The 15,725-nt window shown below is 40.6% G+C and overlaps 1 protein-coding gene across 2 annotated transcripts; it reads left to right on the forward strand.

The window, feature by feature from the left end:
* The first annotated feature begins 4,564 nt into the window (after positions 1 to 4,564).
* Positions 4,565 to 14,597, forward strand: LOC130686459 (uncharacterized). 2 transcript variants are annotated; one of them, XM_057509596.2, is made up of 8 exons: positions 4,565 to 4,744; positions 8,485 to 8,742; positions 9,113 to 9,170; positions 11,215 to 11,349; positions 11,445 to 11,661; positions 13,151 to 13,362; positions 13,442 to 14,423; positions 14,501 to 14,597. In XM_057509596.2, exons 2-8 carry the CDS (start codon positions 8,578 to 8,580, stop codon positions 14,541 to 14,543), a joined length of 1,812 nt encoding a protein of 603 aa, XP_057365579.1. In that variant the 5' UTR covers positions 4,565 to 4,744; positions 8,485 to 8,577; the 3' UTR covers positions 14,544 to 14,597. The 2 variants fall into 2 exon arrangements, with proteins under 2 accessions (XP_057365579.1, XP_057365578.1); XM_057509595.2 differs by lacking the exon at positions 4,565 to 4,744 and adding an exon at positions 6,189 to 6,514.
* Positions 14,598 to 15,725: the final 1,128 nt, after the last annotated feature.

Consider the following 15,725-nt stretch of genomic DNA (forward strand, 5'->3'; position numbering starts at 1 on the left):
ATAAAAAAAAAAAACCACACGTTCTAAAAAGAAATGGGCCAGTCACGATGACGGCCGATTTCCTTCATTTAAATTAAACCGCTTTATCGTTACTTCAATTACGATGAGTCAGCAACTGGTTCGATTATTCAATGCAAATGATCAGTCGACGTGCATATTCTTGCCAAGGATTTAAAAAAAAGAAACTATTAATGAACAACCCGGTTTGATCATACGGAACTGTTATCATAACCTTAAAGACAATGCAACAGCAAAAATGCAAACCAGTTTGTTACAAAGAAAGAAAATAAAAGCGAGGGGGAATGCTACGTGCCACCGGATTTCCCACTGTTCTACATTAACTTCCCTTTCCTTGCTCCGACGTGTTCACTGCTGGCGTTTGGCATTCTACACGAAACATTCCGCATTACACCAGACACCTCCCCTTGAAAGAAATGGAAAATAAACGATCGTCGGGAATTTAACGAAAGGGAAATTGGGTGAAGGTCACACTTTCGATAGCGCTGGCCATAATTCCATATCAACATGTTGCGCGCGCGCGCGTTCCGTGTTTCGAATTTTGTTGGGGTTCCTCTACTCTCCGCCTTAGCGAAGACCGTGTAACGCTAGAGTAAGCACTTGAGCCAATTCACGCTAATGAAATTTAGATCAAAGGCTAGCGGCAATGTATTTCACGTCCGGTATGATTTGTGTTTCATCTCGCCTGATATCCGCCTTTGAAATGACATTGTTTTAAACTCTTTTTCTTAACACGTCGATTAGATTTACTGTTGTATATGTTCCAGTGGCTAGTTGTCGACTTTCTAAATCAAGCTGATCAATTTAATGAGCCAATAGCAATTAACACTGATTTCTCTTATTCGTTGCGCGCTTGTCCGACACCCGTTGCCAGTCCCAGAATTTGAATCTTCCAGAAAGAGAGAGGCAACATGGTTTTTTGTTTTGCAATAAACGACTAAAACAAAACAAAACAAAAAACGACATAGACACAATTTCTCTTTCTTTACGAGCGCGATCTATTGCACAACATCTTCGTCCCGTTCACGTTCGTACAACTAAAAGCGACATCTTCATTGGATCTTGTCTTTTTACAAGACGTGTTCCAGTGATATGCGCACAATCAAGCATTGGGTGGTAAGAGCCAATTAAACAGTTAAAATGAATCTCGAATGTAGTTAGTGTATCGTCAACACCTGCGATCTGGGCAGCCAACTGTAATTAAACTTGATTGGGAATGAGGTGTGCGTAAATCAAGTCGCCTCGGGTTAGAAATCAATGGATGACTTTCTCTCATAGATTTTTTTTTTAGGGTCCCTACTTCTTTCTCTCACTCTCCCTTTAGGTGCAAACAAAAAACAAAAAATGATTAAGCGAGAGAAAGAACGAGACACTCAAATTAACAATCATTCCTGGAAAGTTACAACAACAAAAAAATAAAGTCTCAAAAAAAAAAAAATAATAATAATAAAAAGAGAAGCAACCAGTAGAGGTGAGCAGAGATTATCCCCAACGGGAGAAAGAAAATGAAAGTAAAAAAAAAAAAACTTAACAACCATAGACATTTTGTTTCTCGTCTTGTTTTTTTTTTTTTTTTTGCTTTGTTTTTTGTTTTAACGCGTCGTGTGCCAATCACGTAACGTTTTCTTTCGGGAAAAGGTTCAGTTGTCCCATCTGCTAGACGCGTACCGAAAAAAAGAGATTTACTTTCATAGGAGCTTCTTATGTGTCAAAATCATTTAACGCAGCAGCATCAGAAAGTTCTTTTAGTTGGGGCAAATGACTTTCGCTTGTGCGATGTTATTTATCTGGTTGTAGCGCTCCAATCTTTATTTTTTAACGATTCACACACATCATGCTGACCAATGTTTTATTTTCTCTCATTTCAACCCGTTTAACGTTAGCTCTCTTCCACTAGTTAGAATTCATTAGGTCTTTGACCAGCAAACGAAAAATGAAATTAAAAAAAAAAAAAAAAAAAGAGGAAACTTTCGAAAATGAAAAATCCTAACGCCCATCTACGGATGCCACTCTCCTCATCTTCGATCTGACAAACAAGTGGGTCTCCATCAGGAATAACTCTGCCCTTTGCCACATTTGATATTTCCCCGCCCGCCTTCTTCAAAAACGTGATTCACGTAACGACAAATCGAAGGGAAGAAGAAGGAAAAGAGACGATGAGGAACAAGACAGTAGCCAGTTTTCATACGTGTTTTAAGAAGAACGTCAAAGAGTGCGAGTCATTCTTGTTCCCAAACGCAATGTTTTTACCTTGGCCTACATTTGTTTGTTTTTTTCTGGCATGGCGTTCCGCTAGTGTTGCACGATAGCGCCCCCTGACAAGGACGATCAGACGCAGTAGCCTCCAACAGAGAAGCAAAAAAAAAAAACACATACAGACGCGTTTACTCACGACCGTGTCCGATCTAAACAAACCGATCGATATTTAGCTCCTCCCAGCTGCCCATTTTTTTTTACATCCTGCTTTGCATTATCTCAAGGCATTTTTTTAAAACGTGAATCTGTATTATTGTCTGCCTTGAAATCTTTGAAAGATAACAAACAATCAGTCAGATGTTAAAGACAGGCGATGGTCAACCCACTGCGGAAATTGAAACTGAATGTCGGTCAAACGTATCGCGCGAAAAATTCCTGCGTTGAAACCCATTTTTAGTGAGAATAACGGTCGAAAACAAAAATGTTAAGCGTTTTGAAAAGTGTCAAGTACAATCCGGAACAGTTTTCGATTTGTCCTACTTCTTTGTCTTTTCCGCTTCTCTTGCCATGTCCGGGGAGAAACTGGTTTTCGAGAAAGGAATAATATTTGACCCATTTCCTCAATTGCCTACCCGTTCGCTTATGAAGTTCAGTGCACATCGTTTTAGATGAACGTTAAGTCTTAACTACGTATTTGGCTGATATTTGGCACGTACATTGTTGCGTCGTTTAACAGATGAAACATATTTTGTTTTAAAAGGGACATGAAATCAAACTATTACAAGTCGATTAACTCCCCATTTTCAGTTTGAATATTGAATAACTTTGAAAAAGAAAAAATTGTGAATGTTCCAGTAATAAAACAAAAAATGGGAATACATAAAGATGAATTAAAAAAAAAAAGATGCAAATATTAGCCAATGACGTAGATACTTATTGGAACCGGGCCGGAATCTTGGCCTTCAACGGGACTTTCACTAGGCAACTGGCCGCCCATTTTTGCTTTTTTTTTTTTAAATGGTAATATAATAATAAAAAATAAACTGCAGCAGCAAATTCATTTCACTTGGATTTTCTCTTTATTATGTTTCATTCGTCAACCATTTCCCTTCGGCCTCCTGATATTTTTCCCAATCAAACACAGAGCTCCAAAATAACAAAACATTTCGTTCGATACGTGACGTTTACTGGCCATTCAAAATTCATTTTGATTTTCTCCTCGACTAAGTTTGAATAAAAACTTTATAGCAAAAAACAAAAAAATATCAAACGTTCGGAAACGACTTGGTGCGGATAAAGCACACACACACACACACGCCCGTTATTATCAAAAGCAATTGGAGTGGCAAAACAGGAGCGAACAAGGAACCGCAATTGAAAAGAAATGGATTGTTTGATTGATACTTACGATAAAAACAAATAACACAATCGAGTATTGTCATGCCTTTCTCCTTGATAAGCACGTAGGCACTGATCACGCAAACTGACATTTCACCGATTTCGCGAGTCCCGAAAATGACGAATAGCAAATTGCGCACGAAAAATTTAATGTTTCATTAAACCTCAATACGGAAATATCCTTGTAAAAAAAAAAAACTGACTGTTCCGGTGAATAATTTAAATAATTCAATTCCTATTATTCCATGCCACACCACACCGCTCTTATTATTTTTTCCTATTCAAATTGGTTTAATTCTTATTCTTTCTCAATACAAACATAACAGCGGGGGGTGTCAAGTTCCGCCCCTCGGTAAACTTTAAAAAAAAAAACCTCCCACACACACACGTACATGTTTTCTTTTTTTTTTTTTTTTTCTTTAACACGAAAGGAAGAAAGAAGGGAAAAAAATCACCTTGCCTTCGATAGGCAGTGGCAGCTTCATTCCGCTTTGGGGATGACCTTGCCAGAGTGGTGGTACCAGTTTGATTCCCTCCACCTTCTTTTGCTCAGGTGTAAGGCTCCGGTAGTGAGGAGAGTTTTTCGGGTGGGAGGACAAGTGGGGGAGAGCAACACCACACATCCAATCGTCCGTCTAGAAAGACTCGCAACGAAACAAGGCAAAGAAAAAGGGGGAAGAAGAAGAAGAAAAAGAAAAAAAAGAACCTCAACCGACAAACCGACGGGCCAACCCACCTGGGAGAGACCTCTAAACTTCGGGCTCTCCTTAAGGTCTCTCTCTCTCTCTCTTTTTTTTTTCCTTTCGTCTCCTTGCTGCCTGTTTTACTTCTCTTCCCCATATTAGAGGCCGGTAGTGACATTGCCGAGCTCAGTCTCGATAAACTCGTCGTCCCGGATTGTTTAACTCGACCCGTTGTCGGAGCTCGTTCCACACACCGGCTCATTTTCTTTCAATTTAAAAAACATTGCCTAATTTTTTTTTTTGAAAAACCCCACAAATATTTTAAGGGAAAACAAAAAGTGAATTGCCATTTTTGGACAATTTTTTTTATTTCGTGATTGTCTTTGACGAGTGCAACTTTAAACATAAACAAATAGGAGAAAATAACACGTGGACTTCTCGTACACAACGTAAGTTTTGTTTCTTCTTTCATTTTGCGCGTTCTTCACAAAAAAACAAACAGAATATTACATGACATTCTAACGGGGTTTTTATCGTGCAAAAACGGTTAACGTGCACCGTATTTGAAACAAGAAAACAATTCATTCTTTATTGGATTTATTTAAAAAACGAACCCGAAACTCTGACCCACATCTCGGCGGTTTGTAAAAAAATAACGGAAACGGACTGTCATTTTCACTTTCGTTTGATCCACTTGACGACGAAGAATAGACTCGCGTTGCTAACGTTATACATTGTGTTCTGCCTGCTGTGCCAGTTCGTCAATAGGCATCAAACCGCTAAGCCAGCAGTTGCTCGTTTTTATTCTCGTATTTTGAAATATTAAAAACAACATCGATGCGAGTGAGAGTTAACATCACCCAAAAATGGTGTCAACTTTCGTTTTTCATTGGAAGCTCAGTGGAGCATAATCAGATTGGTATAGAGTAATAGGAAAAGTGAGGATGGATATTTGCATCCAATTGTTTTTTGTTTTTTTTTCTCTCTCTGATTTTTTTTATTTCGATACGGCCAAGAGCGAAACAAGAGCAAACGCCCTTTTTATTAGATTGTTTTTAAACAAGCCTGGCACCTCCATCCTTTTCTAGATGTGCGTGATTCGTTTCGACTTTCATCTCTCGTTGATTGCACAAGACCCACTGTCACCTCATCGGTTCGATAGGGAAAAGATCCATTTCGTTGTTCTAGTTATGGATTAGCATCTCGCCGACCTTCGATTCAATGTCAACGGCACACCTTTAACCTTTATCTCATTATTTCTTTATTGCTTCATTTCCGAATTAATTTTAGACAGGTTTATTCAACGACCTCCAGTCTTTTTCAGAATCAAATAGCGGGAAAAATAAAACCATCATCCAAGGATGATGACGTAAGTGCGGGGGGGAAAAAAAATTACAAGATGGGGACACCGGTACAACATTTGCTGATGAGTCAGCTAACCCGTTCTTTTTCTTAAATTCAAACGCGGATCTGACGTACACCTTCGGGAGTTTTAAAAAAACCCGCACGTTCGTGCGCTTCTCTTAGACAAAGTCGACAAAAATTACAACCCAGAAAAAAAAGTGTTATAGCATTTAAAAAGTCGGTCATATTCTGGCATAGTCCCCCCCCCCCCATTTTTTCTTTCCCCTTTCTCTCTTTCGCATTATAATCGCGCTTTTCCCTTTTTTTTTTCCTGGCCATTTTCTCTGGATATATATTTATACCTTTGCACACAGTTGCTATCTAAAAAACAAAAAAAAAAGCTAGCAGTAACGGAGCACCCTAGCGGTGGAGCCTGACTTCTTCGACAAATTCCGGTCAGCTGAACCAGCCAGTTGCAAGTCAGCCTTCGGCTCGCTTTCAAGTCTTTTTCCTTAACTCTCGTTTTTCTCTGTGTTTAATGTGTATGTGTGTGATCTTTTTCGACGTTTCGTGGTAGACTGATATTAACTTCATCTTCAGAAAGTCACCAATTCGTAGTTGACATTTTTGGGGTTTTTTTATAGGAATTTTGTTCTTTTTCAAATTGGTGACTTTGAGAGTGAAACAAATTTTTTAAAAAGGGAAAACAAAAAAGATTTTGATGTGATGTGGATAATCGTCGGCTTTGATGTGATAGAATCTGCCGTCGTCGTGACGTGCGATTCGACTCGCTGAGATGGCTTCATCACCAAGCGACAACAACAAAAACATTTCCTTCCGGATAGTCTCGTTCGCCAGAAAATCGTCTGCTAGTGGTAAACATCTCAATTCAATTCAACTCCCCCTCCCCTCCCTTCGAACTCTTATTCATTTTTTCTGATGTAATTCCTTTTATTTTCTGTGTTTATTAATTTAGCCAATGAAAACGCTAAGAATTCCCCTTTTTAAAAAAAAAATGTCTGAGAAAATTGTCACTTTCCGCTTTCGGTCAAATTCGTTTAGAACTTCCTTCATTCTCCTTTCGGTTCGTGGCAGCACGACACACAGCCTCAGGCAAGAAGTGAAAAGAGATTTCGGGTCCCGATGACTTGAGCTGAACGAAAGGGGCGACGAGAACAAGAGAGTCCAGGAGAAAGTTCCAAGCCGAAAGAGAAAGAGAAATATCATCTTTTGTTTGGGCTGCAGAAAGAAACAACTCTGTTCGGGAAACAACCAAATGCCCGCAGGCCTCCAAAAAATCAAGGGTTAAAAAAAAAAAATGGTTTGAAAAAAGAAAAGAATTCACGTACTAATGGAAGCAAAAGATAGACGTCGTGCGCCAATGACCTGGAGTCACGCAGACATGTTTTTTTAAGATATGCATACATGTCTGGATGATTTTTCAATCCAAAAGATGAGGGCTTCTTAAAAAAAAAAACATTCGGGAAAAAGAGAAAGTCGTTTGGAGAAGAACTCGGCCACTATTGAATGATAACGGGTTTAGCAGCGACGTGAGTGGGGCTACACACGAGTCGTTCAATTTCATTTTTTTTTCTCCCTCTAGAATTAAAATGACATGAATTTTCTTTTTATGTCCAAACCCAGACGACATACGTGAACGCTAGAAATCACCTGATGCTCAACTAACATTTTCTCCAAACATAACGAGACGTTCTTTGTTTATTCTATTCAGGACGCAGGTCTTTCTCAATTTGATTTGCGTTAGAATATACGCCAAATATTTTAAAGATTCAAGACGAACGAAAATAAAAGAAAATGGTTTAACAATTTTGGCCAAAAGTCCTTGGTAAGGGCCTTTCGGGCCATGCATAATCCTTAGCATTTATTGTAATCCCTCCTTGTATTTTTCGCCCTCGTGTAAACACTAATTCATTCGGGGTTACATCAGCTCATCCCGCATTACGAGATTCCATCAGGATGATCAAACGTCGAAAACACGACAGCTTAACCTTCACGTCATCCCACCCTCGTTTGGTTAACGAATTAAATCGTGCGACAGCTGTTTACCTTAACAATTACGCCTTCGTAGCCATTAACAGGTGTAGGCGGCCGGCCACACCCAACATCCGCATTTTTTTTTTAAGACTTGAGCTTCGTTCATCACGCTCGAATTCGTTTAACGACAGCTTCGCCAATCCTTTTGAAAGATTGTTCCGGGTTCAACAAAATCCCAAACAGAAACGTCATTGAAACGTTTACTTTGAAATAAGAAAAATCCTTAAACAAAAAGGTGGGCCGTCGAACGATGGCGGCGGGGGAATTCTAAACACAAGACAAAGAACATCTCGTATAGTCAACGTGGGCAGAAACCATTTGCCCAGCAGAGGTTAAAGCAAAATAAAAGGGGGAGGATATTCCTTCCATTCAACGGGGTCATCCTGTCGCTTTGACGTTAGGGAATACGGATAATTATTGAGTCGCACAAATAGGAAAACTGTCAGAAGGGCTAGAAATCGGCGAGTATCCTGTCGCAACTTGGAATCCGCTTAACGGCATTTCCAAACACATTTTTTTCAGAGAGGGGGGGGGACTGTGCTTGCTCTCGATCTTTTAAGAAACTAGTACCAAAAATGGTCAAAGGTAAATGGACACAATGAAGCAATGGTTAACAATTCGTCTTGGATATCTTCCCCCCCCCGCGCGCTCCGAAATCTATTTCGATTTAGTTTAACAAGGATATTTGAAGAAAATCGTCAAGGAAACATCCATGACGTGATTCTTTTTTTTTTTTTTTTTTGGTTACAATTGTTTAATTTGCCTAATTCTTTTTTTTCGTTTCGTGCAGCCGGTTGACAAGCAATTCACGACCCGTTAAACTCGAGTGGAGTATCAAAGCTACAAGATTAACGTGACGGCCACAAAAATTGCGCATCAAAAAATGAAAGGCTGGTTCGATGCGTTTCGCCACGACGGTGGACCAACACTTTACGACCGCGCCAACCGGACGGCCGTGACTGGCGATTATTCCACCATCACATTTTGCGTCATCTTCATCACTCTCTTTGTGGCCTTCCTCATCATTTTGCCCGGCATTCGTAAAGAGGTAAGTTCCTACCAACCAAGAAAGTGTGGCCGTGCGCACTAGACGCGTCCGTCATGTTGCACGCGGGACGCACACACACACAAAAAAAAAAACGGTCAGCCTCACGATGGCCACCACCAATGATCTTGTCAAACCCTCCACTTTCCCTAGACGATCGTGCAGTCGCAAAACCCTCCCTGAAGAAACGGCGTCCCCCTTTTTTTTTTTGGCGGCGTCGTGTGACGGCTAGACATTTTGGTTATTGCTAATGTCTTTAAAGACGAAAAAAAAAAAATGTATGAAATAACTCTCGTATTACATCATCGTCCATAATATTTCTGCTTGATAAATTCTCGCGAGAAAAAACTCATTTGAATTTTTTTGTTTTTAGCGCTTTACCACATTCACGAGCGTCACCATCAGCCTGTTTGTCGGTGCCGTCATACTCGGTAAGGCAAACATTTTCTTCTTTTATTTCGACACCTTTACATCACACCAACATTTTTGTTTTGAAGAAAAAAAAAAGAAAATATCCCGTTGCGAGACGATTATGCGGATTAGAGCGGCTGTTGCATAGAGAAAGTCCCGACTCATCTGAATTAATAAATAGGATGCGGTCGTATTTGATTTTCGTTGTCGCGGGAAAAATGAAACCCGAATTTAAATTGAAAAAATACTAAGCTCATCTGATGCAAGGCTCTTAAATCGCTCCCCAGTGAAAATTCATTTATTTTTAACGTCGCTTATTTTCGCATGCAGTCGAGCTAAACCGATCAATTCCTTTTGTGTTAAACATAGCATTTTTTTTTTTTTTTTTTTTTTTTGAGAGAGGGGGGAACTAGTTCCATGGTGTGTAGAGATAATAACGCAATGTAGATAGGGCAGATCGTTCCTTTCGTTTTCTCGGGGCTGTTTGTTTTCATTCCGCAGTTCTGCTCAACGATTTCCCGATTATTGCGTCACTTCCCAGGAAAGAAATACGAAAATTATCCGAGGGCAAAAAAAATGGGGGTTCTTTAAACTCGCATTGGCACGGTTGGCAAGATCCCAACACTGCGGTGTGTAATGAGTATTTGCACGTGCCCAATCTCATAATAAAGTTCTTAAACAATTTCGAAAAAAAAATACGGATGACCAGCCAACTCTTAAGTAGGCCATTTCCTACATCTTTTTTTTTTGTTTTTTTGTTTGTTTCTCATGCTTAATTTCGCTATTATTAAACAAAAAAGAAAAATTATGGATTTACTCGATTAAATCAAACAAATAAAAGTCGGGACCCGTTTAAAACGCATTACACGCAGGGGGGCTGGCCCTCGTCGTAGCTAATGGAACCCACCGTTCGTGAACACAACATTTCGTGCAAAACTCTCAAGAACAATAAGCCTTTCGCCCTTATCTGTCGGTAATCATTTTTATTTTTTCAAGTTTATGCCGAGTTTCTTGTCATTTGTTTAGCTTCCCTAGACCGGAAAACGCGAATTTTCCCTTTTTTTTCACCCAAAAAGGCGTTAATTTACTGTACATTTCTGAAATCGAAACAAAATTCTACTTTCACTAAACAGTAGCTTATACAGTAAGAGAGAGTCGCTTTGCTGTACAACTGGTCGTACCTCTAAATGACGTGAATATCAAGACAGGTTGAAGAAGAAAAAAAAAGGGAGGGTGGACTAAAACGCATGTTTTAAGCGCAAGTGTACGTACCAAAAAAAAAAATAATAAGGTACTTGGCCTCGAATCAAAATTATAACACAAAAAATAAAGAATGGTCAACTGTGCCTCTTGGCACACGTTTGGATGAGCCAAACCTTTTAAGAGTCTGTTATTCAAGAGTGAGCTATTGTCCAATCTGTTGCTTTTTTACCTATTGAACACGAAATTATGTAAAGGGAGAAGTTGGTAAATACATTCCAACTAGTTGGCCTCGACAAAACTTGGGCACAATAACACAAAACAAGGAACCTGGTTGTTTGCCGTTGCCGGGGCCTCAAGCTTCAAAAAAAAAATCTCTTTTTTATTTTTTAAAGGCAACAAGAACGACCGACGCGGCCTTCGAAAGGTGTAACATAGGCCCAAGTATTATGAGAAAAGGGGGAAGAGGTTGTGTGGGGGGGGGGGGGACAGGAGGAAAATAACGGAGGAGATAGTCCGACATGGTATACAAGATATATACAGACACAAGAGGCCGCTTTTTTTTCGAAAATGAAAAGAGAACTTTCAAGGTCGTGCTCGCTCCCGTCCCGTCAAAATTTACCTTGAAATCGAATATAAACACCTTCTCTAGGCCAGCGCGTTAGGCCGATGCCTCCCCACTAGCAGCAACGCTGCTCAAAATGTAGGATACAAAAGAAAACAATCACCTGCGACCCGAGGTCCCTGCACTGCCATAACTAATTTGCGCGTCAGCAATCATGCGTGACTCCCCTCCGTTCCAAAAAAACCCGGATCTTCCAAAGACAATTTCAATCATCCGCATTTCTTTTGTTTGGGGCACAGTGAGCAGTAACGGTTGCGGATGGCACACAGCAGAAGAACAAATAATAAGCAGTTATCGAGCCTTCTCGAGCGAAAAAATTGTCGCCAGACTGGGCATTCACATCGGATTCAATCATGTCAATGTCACCCTCCGCTGTAAGTCTTTTTTAAAGTTCAACACTCCCTAGCGAAATCGAATTGTGAAAAACAAAATGAAAAAAAAACAAACAAAATGTCTTTTAATTGTACAGCTTCGGGCGTGTTCAATATGAGCGACCGTATCGATTACAACGAACGATTCGGCTGGAAAGGCCCAGACGATATGGTCGAAGGATACGAGGCTGCATTACGAAAAGGTTTACCGTATCCAATATTAACGGTGGCCGAATACCTCAGCTTGAACGACGAAGGTTTCGGATGGGGAAGAACTTACCGCAAAGCCGGTTACTACAGCTGCATCGCCTTGTGGTAAGTGCAACCATCGTTCACGTTCGAATATTTTCACCTGTCTATCTCTCACTCCCGTTCCCCCTATGTTTCTTTTTGTGGTCTTTTACGATCCTTTCTTTTACGACGTCCAATCCCACCTGTAAGTCATTATTCGCAATCGGCATTACAATCCCAGAAGAATGTCGGTTATACCCATCGTTAAAGAAATCCCACAAAATTGCTTTGTTTGTGACTCAATCGCAGACAGTCTATAATTTCAACCAACCAGCCGTACATACCTTAGCAACAAGCCTCAAAGTTTGAAAACAAAACAAAAAACATACGCGGAAAGAATATTGAAAAATTTGCACCATCCCAGGTGCACGAAATGTCTGGAACAAAGAAATGTTATCCGCCCCTACAGCGCACGCATACTCTCTCTCTCCGGCGTGCATGACGTGAATTGGGGTCGTTTATAAACTGCTGACCGACTCGTGATCGAATCCATCAAAATGTTTGACATTTAACCAGGAAATGAAAATTTCGTTGCCTCAAGGGCTCGTTGGTTCTTTAACGTAATGGTTAAAGACGTCAACCTGTGCCAAGTTTTTTTTATTTTTTTGCACGCAAATGGCGATGTTTAACTTTAAACGCACAGTTTACTTAGGGGAATGTAAACAGAGTTTTTAAAAAAGAAATAAACAAACGACGTGCGAAAAAAAAACTTGGTTCACTTTCTAACAGCCGGCGGCCGCCATGAGCCATTTTCACCTGTCCCCCCACCCCCTCTTTAAAAATAATGAAAACAAAAATCTTAGAACAGCAATTTTTTTTTTAGACTGTCTCGTTATTCTTTTGATAATTTGCGAATCGCTGGGAAATACTGGCAAGCTCAAATGATTAAAAAAAAAAAAAGTTCTTTCATCATTTCGGAATTCGTTTAACGAAAAATGGTTTGGTGTTCAACACCACCCGTAATGTCGATGCGCTGCAACAAGCGGAAAAAGAGTTTCGCTTTTTTGTTTTTTACACGGTGGTTTAAATAGATGGTGTATCACATTTCATTGAGTCGACGGAAAGTTATTATGAATCCGCAAATAAAAAAGCGAACATATTCCAAGAAAGGAAAGCGTATAGTAGTTTTTGTTTAGACTCCTTCGTTTTCATTAGCATTTCCGTAGCAACGAGAGTTAATGCGGATTATTCGGATGACCACTCTCGAAAGGGAAATTGTCTGTTGTTGAAAATGATCCAGCCGCAACTGAACCACAAAGCCCGCCCACCCCCCGTTCACCACCTTGTTTTATTCCCAGCATATTTATCCCTTCCTCTTTTCGGAAATGAACTTCCCTCCCCCTCCTCAAAACAATATACCACCGAAACTGTGGCTTTCGTGAAAACGCAGCCCGTTTTCTTTTCTCACCTGCTTAACAAACGAATGTGTTCCACTCTCACTCTCCGTTATCTCTCACTGACAAGTTACACCATTTTTCAAAACGGGCTTGGCCCACATTCGTTTCTCACGCAGGGCGGCATTTGCTGCGTGGCTTTTGATGAACATCATGTTGGTCACCGTACCCGTTTACGGAGGCTACATGATGCTCTGCACTGGCGGCCTTATGCTGTTAACCAATCTACTGTACTACATGAACATCCCAAGTCGGCCGCTCGTCATCCGCTTCGAAGACTCCATCATCAGTTTCAGCTTCGGTTGGAGCTTCTGGCTCGTCCTTGCCGCAGGTCATTTTTTTCTTCTACTTAAAAAAAGAAGTCCTTTCGATCTTTCCTTCAATTCTATTTTTTTTTCCCCTCCCTACAGGGTTAGTTGTCTCAATTTTCGGATTGGTCATCACCTTAGTGGAAATAGCCTTCCCGCACAAATTCTCAACCGTCATCGAACTGGATTATGACACGCCCTACGACCGTCACATCATCATCGAGGAAAGTCGCGACACCAAAGTTGGGAAAAGACGATCGAGATTCGAAGAGCCAATCAGCAATTTCGGATCGAGAATCTTCCGCCGCTTCTCCAAACGTCTCAACGGCGGAATGGACGGCCCCAACAACGACACCAAATTCGGTTTAGATAACCCATCCATGGAACTTGACCCACCGAAATCACCGTGGAGGTACCCGCACCGAACGTTCAGCAATGGCCCGACGAGACCAACATCGCGATCCGAATCTCGAAAATCGACGAAATCAGTCGGATTCCGCGACGTCAACGTCTACGGCAACACGTTACATCCATCGAGCGCTGCCTTAGGGCCGTCGTTAGACACATCAGAAGTGGAAACGATTCCAGATGTCCACATGACGCCAGAGCCACCTATTATCAAAACATCTATAGCAGAACCGGCTTGGGAATCGGATCCTTCATCGTCCAGTGAAGATGAAGGTGAAGAAATCGAGCGGGTGCAGAACATTCCAATTACGACGATCAATTTCCGGACGTCGGCGTCGCGGCAAAATTCACACGAATCGCGTTTCAGCCGGAACAGTTCGTTGCGGCAATCGCAAAGAGACGCGCTCGAAGATTGGGACGAACCAGAGCGGCCGGAGCGGACGAGTATCGTCAGCATCATCAAATCGGCTCTTCACATGGGTCCATCGTCGGCCAGCGGTTCAGCCCCGTCCACCTCGACGACAGGCAGCTCAGGTGCTTCGACACCAATGAGACGGATATCAAATGAAGAAGCCGATGCCATCCATCTGGATAGGACGGGCAGCTACATGCAACGATCTGCATTAGCCACCGTTTCGGCCAAAATCAGTGCAGCGGCTGAGGCCGATCGTTCCAGGTAACGCATTTTTTTAAAATTTAATTAGAAAAAAAAAATTTATGGTTTTTTCAAATGGCATTTTTCTCTATTCGTAGACATTCTAGCAACGATGACGTTCATCGTGTAGATTTGTGGTAAACGTACCCTCGAGGTTTCTGCAACCCAAACCCTCCCTGCCTTCCTAATTGAAAACAATGAGATAAAAACACACAAAATGCCTAGCTTCAAGATTTTCTAAATCGACTGGGCGTCGCGCGCGCAATTCGAAAAACTTGGCCGCAGTCGTTCGAAAGAACAATCTAAAAGAATTTTGTTAGTAATTTTATTACAGTGTGTACACCAAATGGACTTCTCGTCGACCAACCCGGAAAAAGAGAATTGCGGCTACATGGAAATTAAAACGAAAAGTCGGCCATTGGTCTTGATTGCTAGTGTTCGTGTGCTTTGTGTACATTTCTTTACTACTGCGAGTTCTTTTATTTTTTTTTTTTTTGTACGTACTGTTTTTTTTTTTACTTTTAATTAAATGCACTTTGTGGCAATCTTGTTTTCCCCTCCCTTTTACGTATGTTTGTAATTAATTAAAAGAAAGCTGTTTTGAGTTGAGCCAATTGGTATTGGCTACTTTCCTTTCGAAATTCGGGAATTTAAACTACGAAAAAAAAAAAACGTGATGGTTCTTCATTGTTTCATAATTCTATTCGGGTCTTCGTTCTATGAAGTTTTGACCGCTATATCTCTTGTGTTTTCTCCCCCTTTTTCTCCAAGTGTTGCTAATTTCAGAGGGACTTCTTAACGATTGACATGTATAACATAATTATTGAATTTTTTTTGTAATTGGAATAAGGGCTAACCAGCCATGTTTCGTCAGTTGTGATTCTATTTTCAATAAAAGATGGTGTTTTTTACATGATCATCAATTCTTTTTCTTTTTTTTCTTTAAAAAAAAAAACAACCTTTGATTTCATTAAAAAATTATTCGAATGAAAACAATTCAACAAAAAAAAAAGCCTGACATTTGCGAGCATGGAAATAAACAATCAATGAACTGAATTTTCGGTTTTATTTCCCCGCATAATAAAACTGAAAATAGCCAAGAGTCAAAAGGATACCCATATTTGATGCTTCAAAAAATTCAAACGCAATAAAACGGGCACAAAATGGTTGCCTCAGTGAAACTGGAAACACAAAACTTCCCCAACGCAAATGGTTTTTCAAGACAAAAATTGGGCGTCGTAAATTGCCGATGCAACGTGCCAGACCAACAAGTGAATGCAGAACAAACAGAGCCTTACGTGGGAATTCAACAGTTTCAGAAAA

Source organism: Daphnia carinata, chromosome 2 (assembly GCF_022539665.2).
Source record: "Daphnia carinata strain CSIRO-1 chromosome 2, CSIRO_AGI_Dcar_HiC_V3, whole genome shotgun sequence".
NCBI classification, from domain to species: Eukaryota; Metazoa; Arthropoda; class Branchiopoda; order Diplostraca; family Daphniidae; genus Daphnia; species Daphnia carinata.